This window comes from Melopsittacus undulatus, chromosome 1 (assembly GCF_012275295.1).
Source record: "Melopsittacus undulatus isolate bMelUnd1 chromosome 1, bMelUnd1.mat.Z, whole genome shotgun sequence".
Taxonomy (NCBI): domain Eukaryota; kingdom Metazoa; phylum Chordata; class Aves; order Psittaciformes; family Psittaculidae; genus Melopsittacus; species Melopsittacus undulatus.
In genome coordinates this window covers 13,846,016-13,859,846 of record NC_047527.1, presented here as the reverse complement: position 1 = coordinate 13,859,846, position 13,831 = coordinate 13,846,016, and the positions used below count along the sequence as shown (strand labels likewise).

The window sequence follows — 13,831 nt, the reverse complement described above, 5'->3', positions numbered from 1 at the left end:
GTACTGCTTTTGTTATCTTCACACACAAATGGTCAAAGCACGTTTGGCATCAATCACAACACAAAGACATCATACATCTGGTGCAATGCTGCAAATACAGTGATTCTGGTGTGAACTCAGCCCAGCTCTTGACTGATTGAAAGTTTATTGAACATATTGTTCCACAGCAGGAACAGAACTCTATCTAGTAAACAAGACACAGATGTGCCAATGCCATGTTAATGTGGCTGTGCAAGATTTAGCATAAAATAAAATTATAAGGTTTACCTCTGTAAATACTAAGTTTCAAGGGGCTATATAGTGTTTTGAGTGAGCTTAGCTGTACATACACTTAACTCAGTTAAACCTGAAAGCAACATGAATATTGATCTGGACATTTCTAACATTAAAATACTCTCTAAAGAATTACATATTCATAAATATTAAATTAAAAACTATTCTAATATTGAGTCAAATAATTGACTCAACTTCTTAAACCAGTACATCTTTCAATGTAAGATGAATTCCCACTCAGTATCTCTCTCCTAAGCTTAAATAAAATAGGTTGCAAACTTGTGCTGCAATCTTGGGAACTTGTGAGTGTTATTCACTTAATGCAGATTAACACAGAAGGAAAAAGAAAAAACAGATTATACATACTAAATAGTCTACTTTCCATTGCATGTGCTTATGTAAAATGAAAGCAACTCGTGATTGCAGGATCATGCAGTTTTAAACCTGGCTACTAACTTGTCTCACATTAACAAACATTTTTTCAAGGTACCCTGGAATGCTACAGTTATCCCTTACAGAAAATAAATTGAAACATTATGTCATCTTGATGCATAGAAATTTAAGTACTTAAAGCCCCATGAATCATAATAAGAATGTATACCCTATATGTTACTTGCAAAAAGAGGTAATGGTTATAAGAAACACTACACACACTCTTCTCTCAAGAAAAAGGAAAAACAAACTCTGATGGAAACACCAAAATTGTTTATTTTCTATGCCTGACACTTGGCAAATCCTCTGAAACTGAACTACTGGTGGTAGTTTCCCCACTTCAACCCCTGGAGTGTATCTGTAAACTTTCGAACACTAAAAATAATGGTACATGGAGAACAGACAGCCTTCAATGACCTAAAACAGCTATATAAACATTTATATGTAATCTATGTAGTAATGTGCCAGATGTTAAAGGGCAGTTTGTCAGCACTGGATAAAACTGCTTTAGTAATGAAAAACAGGTCAATGGTAAAGATGCAAGCCCTTCTCTCATCAGGATCTTTCCTAATCACACAAAGCAAATTGAGCCTTGAATTATAACATACTTCTAAAAATTTCGTTTAAATTACCTATACAAATGTTATCCTCTCAAAATCTGAGTTTAGTAAAAGAGGACAGACTATCTAATCCAAAGAAAATTATAAAGCAAAAGGTAGTACAGACACCATCATTTGAGGGAACATTTGCTTTGAACATCTGGGTCAAAGAATAACTCTATGCCAAAGTACATCAAAACATGCTACAGTAGTAGACAAAAGAATGAAAACCAAGGTTTGGTACCCTGTGTCACTGAGACAGTTCTGGAGGTACCTACATGATATTGAACCTCTGAGACTGAATTTTCAATTTTAACTACTGAAACTAAGAGAGCTCTTAGCATATTATAAGTCTAATGCTTATTTCAAAAAAACTTACAACAAAAAGGCAACAAAACAACCAATGAACCAAGAAATAAAAACGAACCTGAATTCATCAGTTTCCAAAGCTGATCTACCAAAGCTTCATTACATAAAGGGGACTCCATGTTCTTGGTAAAAGGTGGATTCTTAGTCAGCATATCCAGAATCTTATGCCTGAAAGAAAAAGAAAACATCTTTATCCAAATGAATACACTAAGAATACAAAGTCTGTTCAGTCTGCCATGTTCTTACAAGCTTATTCAACACAGGAACCTTAATCAATACAGGATTTCTTCAAAAATTTTAACCAGTGTTTTATGCTTGTCCTTCTGTCCACAATATGTATAGACTCAGATTTTCTTGCAAGCAAATATAAGCAAATAATAAAATTTAAAGATAAAAACCAAGGTGCAAAGCAGCAGGACTTATTAGACATTATTTTTAACAGTTAGGTACAAAACTGTGGCTTACATTATGCTCTTCTCTTTAGCAACAATTTTTTTGTACACTGACTTTACAATTACAAACAAGGAGCAAGTCTGGCAAATAAACCCCTTACGTACTGACACCAAAGAATTTTTAATCAACTTTAAACGTTTCTGATTGATGCAAAACATCAGGACCAAAACCAGTGACTTGCACATTTTTCTGGAAAGGAACACTGTCACCTCTGATGTTATGTTGGTGTATAGAGATTCTACACTTACATGTTTGCTTACAGTATTTACACACTGAGATGAAAGCAGACACATTTTTACACACTTTTTCTTTAAACTTGGCCTTGAAAACATTTTATGAATGAGAATAATTATTTGTTCAATTACTTCTTATTTTCAGTATTTTCCCTGTATAGCCAAGCTTTGCTGCCTTATGATTTGGAACAAGAAAAATATTACAGATCTATTTCCTTTTTCTTTCTTTTGGAGGAGGCTTACACAATTTTCACTCAATTCAAAATTTAAACTCCTCTTCAAAAAGATACAAATAAAATTAAATCTCCTTCCTAAACTGAAGCTAAACCTACCCTAATGAGTGCAAATGTACTTACTTTCATTAACAAAAATGACAGAAATAAAACCTAGAACAATCTTGCAGCTATGATCTTTGCAAAAAATCACCTATAGAGTAAAAGTAATACTATTTATTTTTGAAACTCAGTATTTTAATGGTGGCCATAAGAAAAAAGTGTCAGGGGAAAAAATAATTATCATGAATACCTGTATTCAAAGGTTTATAATGAATGTGCTAAAATATCTGCAATTGGTGAAAACAAAGCTGGAACAAGCAATCCTAGAAATTACACCATATTTTCACATGTTATCCTTTCACCCCATCTACAGTCTGACAATTGCTTTACACTTTTTGCTGGCAAAACACTGTGCACTATGCCTCAACCTTTGTCTTTTCTAAGTATCACAAAGCCCTTTTGCTACATGCAACATCAGATCTATTTATGAACAGGACGCAACCTCTAACTTCAGACTTACATCACAGAGGGTGAACATAAAGAAGGAAAGTAATATAATGGAGAGCAAGAAAAGAGTATATTAGTTTCGGAGGTGTGAATTGTTGAAACATCAAAACATGTTTCAATATATATTAACAAGAAAAAACTGTTTTGTGACGAAGTATTAAGCAGTTTAGCATTTGATCTGTTCTAGTAATTCCAGGCCAAGAATTTACTTAGCAGTTCCAGCCTTGTTAAATACTGGCTCTTTATTAACTCACTAACCTTATGTAGGGTACAGGATCATTCTGAACCATGGTAAGTAACCACTGTAGTTCTTCATAGCTCCTATCAACTGCAAATAAAAAGAAAATAAAATGCCTATAAAATGCATAAATTGGAAGGATTTTGATCAAGACAATCACAGGTTCCTGAATTTGAACACAAGCAGCTGGAATCATTGCAACTAAAGAGGAATTTCATTAATTATATTGTGAATTCAAGTAAAAAGTGGTTTACATGGAAATAGGAACATGCACAAAACCCCTTCATGCCTCAGTTGTTTGACAACCACTAACGTGACTATGAGCAGGTAACTCTGTTGCTTGTGAGTGTTGACTGAGATCACAGAGTAAATTATCATCTTGATAGTGTGTGCTTCCTAAAATGAACATATCCACATATCATTTCAATTAGCAAAAACATCCTATTTTCCATAGGTAATAGAGAACCTAAAATTCTCATGCGTAGGAATCTGTGAAAGATTATTATCTATAAACAGAACAGAAAGAGGACAGCTAGAGGGCTTACTCAAAACTGAAGCAAACTCCTCTCAGTAGCCTTCCTTAGTTTTTTAAATCAGTATACTTTGCAATTCAAATGGATTTTGAAACCTGCCAGCACATGCTTCTAGCAAATTGCTGCCTGTCACTGTTAGAAACAAAATCAGCTTGTTTAAAATTTAAATTAGATTAAAAAATTCCTTTGATTGTCCAAGTACCACTGCCAAACAGGAACCAACACAGGCTATCAGCAACACCACTTACACAAACCCTGTTCAGATGCAGAATGTATTAGCTCACGTTCTGCACCACTCAGACCACAGCTACACCATTCTGGATGATGCCACAATCTCAGATTTGACTTAAAACTCAATGAAATTTTTGAGAAGCTATGCCTAGGACATAAATTTAAGGGATTAGTGACTGCCTGTGCTCAAGTCCATACACAGCTGGTTTTACTGGCAGCTCCCTTCTCTGGGATAAAAGGCAGCTAGAATACGGCATATAAAAGTTGTTTTGTGTGTAAGAAAAATATTATTGTATATTGTATATAGTAGTATGATTCACAATCATAAGCAAGCTGTGATTATTTTGACTGCTAACAAAAGGGATTTTGAAATGTTTTTTGATTAGAAAATGAAACCTTTAAGCTGACAGTATTGGATGACAGAACCAAGAAACACCATACTTGTGGTTAACGGAAAGTGGGAAGTCTTTGCCTTTTAAAGTTATTTCTGCTTGAAATAAAGTAAGTCTCTCCTGCTATTTGCCTTATAGTGTAAATGAAGCCTGAGAGACTTTCAAAGCTTTGCTATTAATGCATTTAACCTGCTCTTCAAGTTTATGAAGCAACTACAGAACATTCTGGGGAGCAGTAACAAATCAAACCTGACCTTGGGCAAAACCGATCTTATTAGCCAGAAGAATCACAGAACCATACAACAGCCCAGGCTTGAAGGGACCTCAAAAGATCATCTAGTTCAACCTTTCACAGGGAAGATATAAGATTATCAAGCACCCTGTCCAACTGCATCTTGAAAACCTCCACTGATGGAGATACCACCACGTCCCTGGGGAGATTGTGCCACTGTATGATTGTTCTGTAAAAATGTCTTTCTTGTATCAACATGAAACCTTTCCTGGTGCAACTTTTACCTGTTGCACCTTATCTTCTCCATATGGCTCCTTGTGAAGATTAAGCCTCCATCCTCTGTAGCTGCCCTTTAAGAACCGGATTATTGTGGGGAGTTCCCCATACACCTTCTCTTCTCTAGGGAGAAAAGACCTTCAAAGTCTTCCCTCAGGGGCCAGGTCCTCCAGCCCTCTCATCATCTTTGTAGCCATCTCATCATCTTTGTGGCCCTCCTTTGGACTGTTTCAGTATGCCCACATCTTCCTTGAACTGTGGTGGCCAGAACAGGACACAGTACTGCAGATGCAATCTGACAAACAGGTGAGGAGAGCAGGATGATCACACCTCTATCTCCGCCAGTAATGCCTTTGTGGCTGCAGCCCAGGATCCGGTTTGCTTTCGTTACTGCAGTGTGCACTGATGGCTCACTGTCAGCTGGTTGTCCACCAGGACCCACAGGTCTCCTTCAATGTTGCTGCTCCCCGGCTACACAAATGCCAGCCTGTGCTGGGCTGTTTGGTTCTGTTGTCCCAGATGCAGCACCTTGCACTTGTCTTTGTTCTTCATACAGTTCCTGCTTGCCCACTCTTCCAGCCTGTCTGGGTCCCTCCATAGGATGGCTCTCCCTCCAGACGTGTCCAGCTCACCAACCAGTTCAGCGACCTCAGCAACCTTGGTGAGGCTGCTTTCAATGCCATTGTCCAGATCATTTATGAAGATGCTCCCTTGGGGACCCCACTTGTGACAGGCTGCCAGCCTGAGCAAAGACCATTTATCGCCATCCTCTGAGTGCAGCCCCTGACCCAATTTTCTACCCAGCTCACAGACCACCCATCTTGTCTTTGTCTTGCCAGTTTGTCTAGGAGAAGGCTATGGGAAAAGAAAGATGTGTGGATTTTTATACTTCTGGTAGACATAAAAACAAGTGATTGCTTTCTGAAGTAAAAATCCTCTTGACATTTTTCAGATTACAAGAGATGGTGCATCAATTCTCACTTACTCTCTGAGACCCTAAACAGTCATGACACTTTAGAACAGTTTGTTGTTCCCTCTTCTAAATATGCAACTGCTTGTATATATATAGCTAGTAATAGTCATACAACTTTCAGAAGTGAACTTTAAAAGGTTAATAAGCCCTGTTCACTTCGAGCCAGTTTACATCAACTGTCCAAGTCCTTATATGCTGCCTCAAGCATTTTACAGAGTCACCATGTCTCAAAAAAAGGCTTACTATTAAAGGCAAAGAAAACAACTTATTCAGTTCCATGGAGAGATTATTTCTTTTGAAGTAACTTAAAAAAGGGCAGTGCTATTCCTACCCTGAGAGCTGATAGAAAAACATGGGAGTTCCACAGTGCCCCAGAAAATACAGACTTTCCTTTTTATGGACATTACAAAATCTGTCAGCTTCCTTTACAAGAACTGCTAAAACGCCAGCTTTGGCACAAGTAAGAGGCATTTGATAGCTGCTGGTTTATGGCCAGTATGAACTGGAAACCAGGTAGCCAGGAACAATGAGAATCAGACCTCTTGGCAATAGACAGCAAATGATTTCTCCTTCCAAAGCCAGGTTTAGGCTCAGCGAGACAAGCGCTGCTGACTTCTATATGGGTAGCTGAAGAAGTCAGTCAGCACACTAAGCTTCCAGATTTATCCCTCCATCAAAGACTTGAAGTCTAACAGTAGAAGCTCATGTGGTTAGTACTGGAAGGTTGTACCTGAGAAATGATAAAATGACCACAGTAGGCTGTGTTGTGAACTGTAGTGACTCTATAGCAGATAGATATTTGCATCTGCTACCTCTGCATCAGAGAAAAAAGCCTTTGGCAAGGGGCAAGTCAGTTAGGTACAGTAATATACTAATCCATCATTTCCAGATCTCACAGTGAGCTCAGTCAGAAATTATGTTCAACTTAATCACCAATTTCTTCAAATAATCTTTCTACTACTTTTTACCATTCAAATTTTACTTTCCTTTAGACTATTTCAAGCAACTTATCCTATCTTGCTTATACAGCAACTCATTTGATCAGCTGATTTAAAGTTGCACTGTATTACTTTGCAGTACAAACACTTTCTTATCCAAGTTAATTATTAAATATAAACACCATCCATGAAAGGTCAAGAATTTTATGAGAAAACATTATTTCTATTAGTTTTTCTTTCCAAAAGGTAGGATGAATTAGTGAGGAGATTATTCTAAATGAAGCAAGCTGATGAGTAAGCTTTCCATTCTCCAGCAATCTTTCCACTAACACTCTGTGAAGGGAGGAACAATGCAAGTAGCCTAACAGAGACACAGATGCACAGCACCAGCAGAGTTCTGAATTCTAGCTGGGTATCATTCACAGAGTCACCAAATAGTGTATGTGCAGTGGGTTACGGATACAGAATGTGTGGTGAATTACAAGACTAAGGATCGAGCCCGAGACTGACACTCAGCGCACAGCCTCCCTTGAGGTTAGTAGTTTTTCGGTATGACAGTCTGGATTCAATTTGTAGGCATATGCCTCAATGCCAGATGCATTCACTCAAAGACTACAATCCTTAACACCTCCCACTGCCTATCTAGTTCGAGAAATCTTTGGACAGAATGACAACATTAAGATCAAAGTAATAAAGCCCTCATAAAAAATGAGAAAACAATTATTAGTGCTAAAAGCAAAAGAAACTTTCTGTTGCCCTGAAAATGAAAACATTATATAGTTTTTAACTGCCTCCAGCAAATCTGTCAGGATTGAATCTGAACTACAAATGGCATTTAAGAAAAATACCCAGTATTTTTTCAAGGACCTGCAACAGTCAACTACAATAAAGACAATACTAGAAGAATGGAAACATCTCACAAACATAAGCTGTGTGTAATAAATGGCAAAACAGAACCAGCCAATAATCTAAGTTTTCAAAAGATAACCATAAGATGCATGCAAAAAAGCAAAACCGATTATCAAGAACGTAAAGCAAAACCAAGAACTCTGACCAGCAATTATACCTGAACTCAACTGAATGAAAACCACAGAAAATGAAGTGTTAAAAAGAAATTACCAAAACCCCTTACCACCACTCACTGTGCTGTCTATTCATTATCTCAAAACTTAGGTAGCTGATTCAAACACTGAGAAACAATGATTACCACATCTTCATAAAACTTGTATTTGCTAGGACAAAGCACTAATAGAAATCTTAGCTTTCTACCAACACATCTGTCATCACAAAAACCTCCGGTGTACACTATTTCAACCTATTATTAATGAGGTATTACATTTTTCTACTATATCACGTGTTACAAAGTGTCAAAATACTGACAAAAAGTACCTTTTGTATAATCAACGACAGCATCCAGTGCTGCTATTCGAACATCTATGAAGTGCCCATATTCTGCATATGACTTGAAGAGTGCAGGATCACTTGGGACATGACCATTCTTTTGGAGCACCCGAATAGCTTTTAAACAGCTAGGTAAGGTAGAAAGAGGAAATTTACATTAGACTGATGAAATGCCAGCCAAGAAGAATAAAATTACTTTCTTCAAAATCAAATATTGCACTTTGCTAGAATTATATTATCAAATTAACATGCTAAAATTACTTTCACAACACTAACACATAGCTTTCATTAACTATGAATCAGGTAGAGACACAAACAGAATTCCCCATCATGTCAAATCTGTTGCTTGGTTTCAGTAGAACTAAACTAGCATACAGAGAACACACAGCTCAGATTACATTGTGTTATTGTTACAAGGCAAAACTTTCAAAAAGAGATTTCTCTTTCATACAGAAACTTCTTAAAGAGGCACAAGTATGATCACCTTATGCCTGCTATTAAAAGTCCATGCTGGTACAAATTAATGTTGAAAAAGAAAGCAATCAAAACAAACTTGCACTATCAGCTTTTGGAAACTGGAAGGTATCTGACCCATGATTAAGACCCACAAGCTAAAATCTCAAATATTAAGTATAGAAGCATGCATAAACCCCAAAAAAGTAGCATTAATGTGTCTGTTTCTCTTTATGTGCACAACTATTAAACCACACCTGACTGTAATGGTATGCCTGTAACTGGGAAGAAGCTTCTCCATATTCAGGAAACGAGTAATTTCCTCAAGAATTAGTCGAATGTCAGGATTTAAGTTATCCAACGTTCGGACTTCATTGTTCACGCTGACTGCAGGAGTTACAGAGTTGGCTAAGGCATCTATCAGCTCGGCACGATAGTAATTGTCTGAAAACTAGATAAAACCAGCATTTAAACACAAGTAAATATAATAATATATATTCTCTAAAAGAAAAGAAATGTTGAAGCACTACTACAGAACAAGCTCTTAAAATAAAAATCATGTGAGAAACTGCACAAGAAAAACAAATATAAATTCATTCTGAAAATGGACTGTAATTGAGCAATTAGGCAGTATCAATCATTAATCCTCATTCTGTTATAAAAGCATATTAATAGTAATACATTGCTTTATACAAATGTAAAAATCAGGCATGAAGATTTTCCACGTATGAAAAATTAAAGCCGTTACTCCTAAATGGGAGCATCTAAAACTACATCTCTGTTTCTATATTCCATGTCAAAGTTACCAAAGCTACTGAGTGCTTAGCACCTCAGAAAATCAGGCAGTTTATCTAGATAGCAACTTCATAGGCTTCTGAGGTGAACTAACAGGCTCACTGGTGCTTAGTGTGGAAATTCTTGCTTTTTCATTCACTCCTTTTACCTGGGCTCACCCTCAGGAAGTTCACCCCTTCCATTAAGCTGTCTGGTGTTATTTGTTGGTCTTGTTAGGGAGCAACAAGAAGTACAGAGCTAAAATTTTAAAACCAGGAAAAAGCACTGGACTTAAGTTATTAGTTAATTTAATCTAAACAAACACAATAGCTGTCAGATTCAGTAGAAGATTTCAAATACATGCGTGGAAGGGTTGTGTGGCAAAGTGAGGTGGGGTCTCTCCTTTGGTGGTAGGCAGATGTTAGAACAACTCATCACATTTTCTGACTACCGGTGCTTGCATTCATGTGTCTAACTTTCTACCTCTCTACCCTCTATCATCTCCTTATTTCAGTAGTAATATTGCAACAAGCATCTCGTTACAGTATGTGTTTCTACAGAGAAGAAAGTGAGGCTTAAGATGCTGCAGATTTGTTCCATTTAAGATTTTGCCAGCAATTGTAAACTCCCTCTGTAGCTAGGGAGATGGAATTTTGCATAATCTCAGGATCTTAAAGGTCATCTAATCATCCTTCGGAGGTGGTCTGTGTGGGAAGAAACTTTAGATGACAACACTTCCAACTCAGATGCTTCAATTTATTAATGTGGCTTTCAGCTGTTATTTAACTAAATGAAGACAATCCAGTTATGAAAGCTAGAGCTGACATTCAGAGCCCAGAACCCCAGAGTCCTATGTATTGTTAAAGAATGGTTATTTACTTTCCTTGCTCTTTCAAATATTCTTCTTGACATGAAAAAAAAAAATCAAAACAAAACCAACAAAACGAGTGCGTAACTATGCAGGCTACATGTCAGCCTCACGCACATTTTCTCAAAACACGTGTCTTTCAAATGAGAAACAGTAAAGTAAGAAAAGTATGTGTGTACATGAAGACAGGCAGTTCCTTTGTAAGTCAACAAGCACAAAGACCTTTGAAACATCCAAGAAATGCTGCCATAGAAATGTTACAGAACATTCTGTAACATTTACTGTTTAGCTTAGCGTATCACCTTTTCATCAGCTTTCCCAGCTAGATTTACATTAATAGCATAAACCATCATGCAGTATGTTAACCAAGAGCTTTTTCAACAAGTGAGGGATTCAAATTAACACATTCTTTACCTTATTCTTCCTGTTATCGTTGTACTTGATCAAATCCAAAATAAACATTAAAACCTCCTTAGGACAAAGGTTGTGAACATCTCTCAGAAGGGCCATGGCAACAGGCATAGTCTGTGTAAAAAAATTAACATTGTTCTTATATTAGCGAAATGATAGCTATAGCCTGAAATGAGCAATGAACAATTTAACAATAACGAATCTCTGAAAAGTTGTACAGAAGCGCTTTTTGAAAGTCATACACATGCTATAAAATATTCAGACCAAATGAACTGTGTAATTGTTTAATAGAGCAGAAAAAAACCCTGTACATCCACGAAAAGATTCTGAGGTCAAGGTAACAAATGAAAAAAAATGAAATACAGAAAATGATTCTGGAATTGTCTGAGACAGGAACTGAATTTGGGTATTTTCATGTGAATACAATTTCTAGGTTTCTCTTACCATCTAGAGGTATAGATCTAATACAGTCGGTGAAGCCAGAAGAGTTATTAGCCAGACAGGTATTAGCCTGATCAGGTTATTTATTTTAGAACGAGCTAAGCAGCCCTCTAGGCTCCACTCACACAGATTCAGGAGTGTTACTCTAGATAATAAACTTCAGACATGGGATTCAAAGGGAGAAAGGTGTAAGATTTAGTGTGAAAGAATGAACAATGACAAAAAGAGCAGAAAAATACCAAAGGGCCAAAAAAAGAGACATGGGGAGAAGGATGAAGCAGTTTTGGGCATTGTAAGAAAAAAAAAACCTGAGTTTTCTCCATACTGAGGAAAATGAAATCTGTTGAATAATAACTCAGTCATCCAATAATTATAAAATGAATCTTGAGAGAAAACCATTGTGACTAATTTTTGTGATTCACTGTACAAGCAACAGCTGTAGGTTCCAGTACATGAATCTGCATTAACATCAAAATAAGCTGCAGCAACACATGATATTGACAACTGATAGAGAGAGCAAGAAGGACTATGTAATGCCTTAAACTAAAAAGCCCACCAGTTTAAGGTAATATTTATGGGATTTTATTTGCAACATGGTATCATTGCCAGTAATGAATAAGAACAGCTTCTTAATTCACTTAAAAGACAAAAGGATTAGTTTTGTTAACATGCACTAAATTTTATTTAAGAATGAGCTTATAAATATTCACAAATAATTATTGTATGTATGTGATTTATTAACTGATATTTGACTAAGATGAAACAAACAGATGCCATATAAGAAAAAACTAGTTATTTTGCATTTTTATGAAGGGGTAAAGCAGGACTGTGCTGTCCATGTTCCTATAGTTGTCAACTACAGTTGAAAGTTTTGCATTCTGACATTTCTTTTAAAAGATTCAGTGGAAAAACCCAAATCTTACCTTTTGCAGAAAGTAGCTTTGAAAATTCATGAAGTTGTTGGTCTTCACAATGTTTGGACAAGTCTTACAACAAAACATTCGGGTAAAGAGTGACTTCATGGCTGGTGGTCCTGTCCATGTACTTACCATGGAATTTGCAATCTGTGTAATTAGGGGAAGGGAAATTGTATTAACATCACCACTGCAAATTTAGTTTGGCTGTAGAAGGATACACATTTCCCATAATCAAAAAGAATAATTGCCAAGAACATACTGTGCTTTAAAGAGATACATATTTTCATCAATGTATTATTTTACTTTAGCTAAGCTTTCACTGCCATCTTCAATATACCTTCTCTACAATAAAGGTAAATTTTATAAAAATTGTTCCATTTGGAAGATGTCTGCAAATAATTATCTTTCCACGATAAACTTCTGTTCTGAATTATTCTTTTATATTTTAGATGAAAATTCTGTGTTTGTTAAGCCAAGTTTTTTGACTCTACGGAAGCCAGTGATGGAAGAAGCTTTTGCAATACCAGCCTCCCAAATTTACCTTGCCAGTAACCTCAGCCTAGACTTTAAGTAGATCTCAGCCACCCTTAGACTAAGACCACCCCTAAAGTGAAAGGCAAGTCAGCCACCTCTAACTTCAATCATAATTCACAATAAGACCATGACTGAGACCAGTTTATTGTTATAGTCTGGTTTGGTGTAATGTGGGAAGGTTCCATCAAGAGAAAACTGCTCTTGTGCCTTGACAGCATCCTTGGTTTCATACATTTGCAAAATCTAGAAATGAACAACAGCATTTTCAAATTAAATCAACAGTAGTTAAGTCATCATCTCGTCAGTAAGTTCTACCCTTATAATGTGTTTTGACTCTGAATTTCTCTTTAAATACTGACAATCCAAATTTTCTACTTATTCTACTGATATACACTCTGAATTAAATGTGCTTGCACATTCTCCATACCACAACACAAGTAGCTTGTCTTGCATTATTTCTGCTTAAAAAGACTGAAGGTACATTTAGTTTCTGCATCCTTCAGTTCAGTATAGCATAAAAACCTGGATATAACTGTCATGCACAGCTATGAAACTTCTCAGTGTTGGGGGAGAGGGGGGCTAAGTTTGCGGAGTTGTTCTTTTTTAACACTTGTAGCACATCACCAATACTGCAGTGGATCTGAAAAGGGAAATAAGCCTCCCAGGAATTAATATTGTGACATTGTTTTCTCTTTGTGGGGTTATTTGTCGTGAACTACTCAGCAAAGTGCGTGTGTGCGCACACCCTTTCCCCTGCCTTCTTTATCAATGAGGACTGAGTATGTAACATAGACACTTTATGCCTGAGAGACTAGAGTGGTTTACAACAAAGTATATGGGATATTTAGAAATTGCAGTACATTCAGTTTTGCTTGTCACCTATCCTTCCTCTACATCAACATGTGTTCAACAAGAATGTTTTACAACAGTAGCCACAATCCAGCTAGAAGCTGCAAATCAACAAAAAAGAACTCTCCTCGAAAATAAACATGAGGGACTTTGCTTTTCTTTCACTGAAGAACACAAATCCTTAATACTTACAGGCTGCAAAAATTAAACTGAGTTAATGAAAACAGGA

General features: G+C 36.6%; 1 protein-coding gene across 3 annotated transcripts in view; it reads right to left on the bottom strand.

The window, feature by feature from the left end:
• Window positions 1-13,831, bottom strand: part of TAF2 (TATA-box binding protein associated factor 2) — a 62,002-nt gene that overhangs the window by 16,323 nt on the left and 31,848 nt on the right. For all 3 annotated transcript variants that reach the window (XM_034061440.1, XM_034061447.1, XM_034061446.1), the window contains exons 17-22: window positions 12,226-12,366; window positions 10,865-10,975; window positions 9,066-9,259; window positions 8,344-8,483; window positions 3,400-3,469; window positions 1,732-1,841 (exon numbers count right to left, since the gene is read on the bottom strand). In XM_034061440.1, the coding sequence (XP_033917331.1) occupies window positions 1,732-1,841; window positions 3,400-3,469; window positions 8,344-8,483; window positions 9,066-9,259; window positions 10,865-10,975; window positions 12,226-12,366 (766 nt within the window). The remainder of the gene's footprint in view (window positions 1-1,731; window positions 1,842-3,399; window positions 3,470-8,343; window positions 8,484-9,065; window positions 9,260-10,864; window positions 10,976-12,225; window positions 12,367-13,831) is intronic.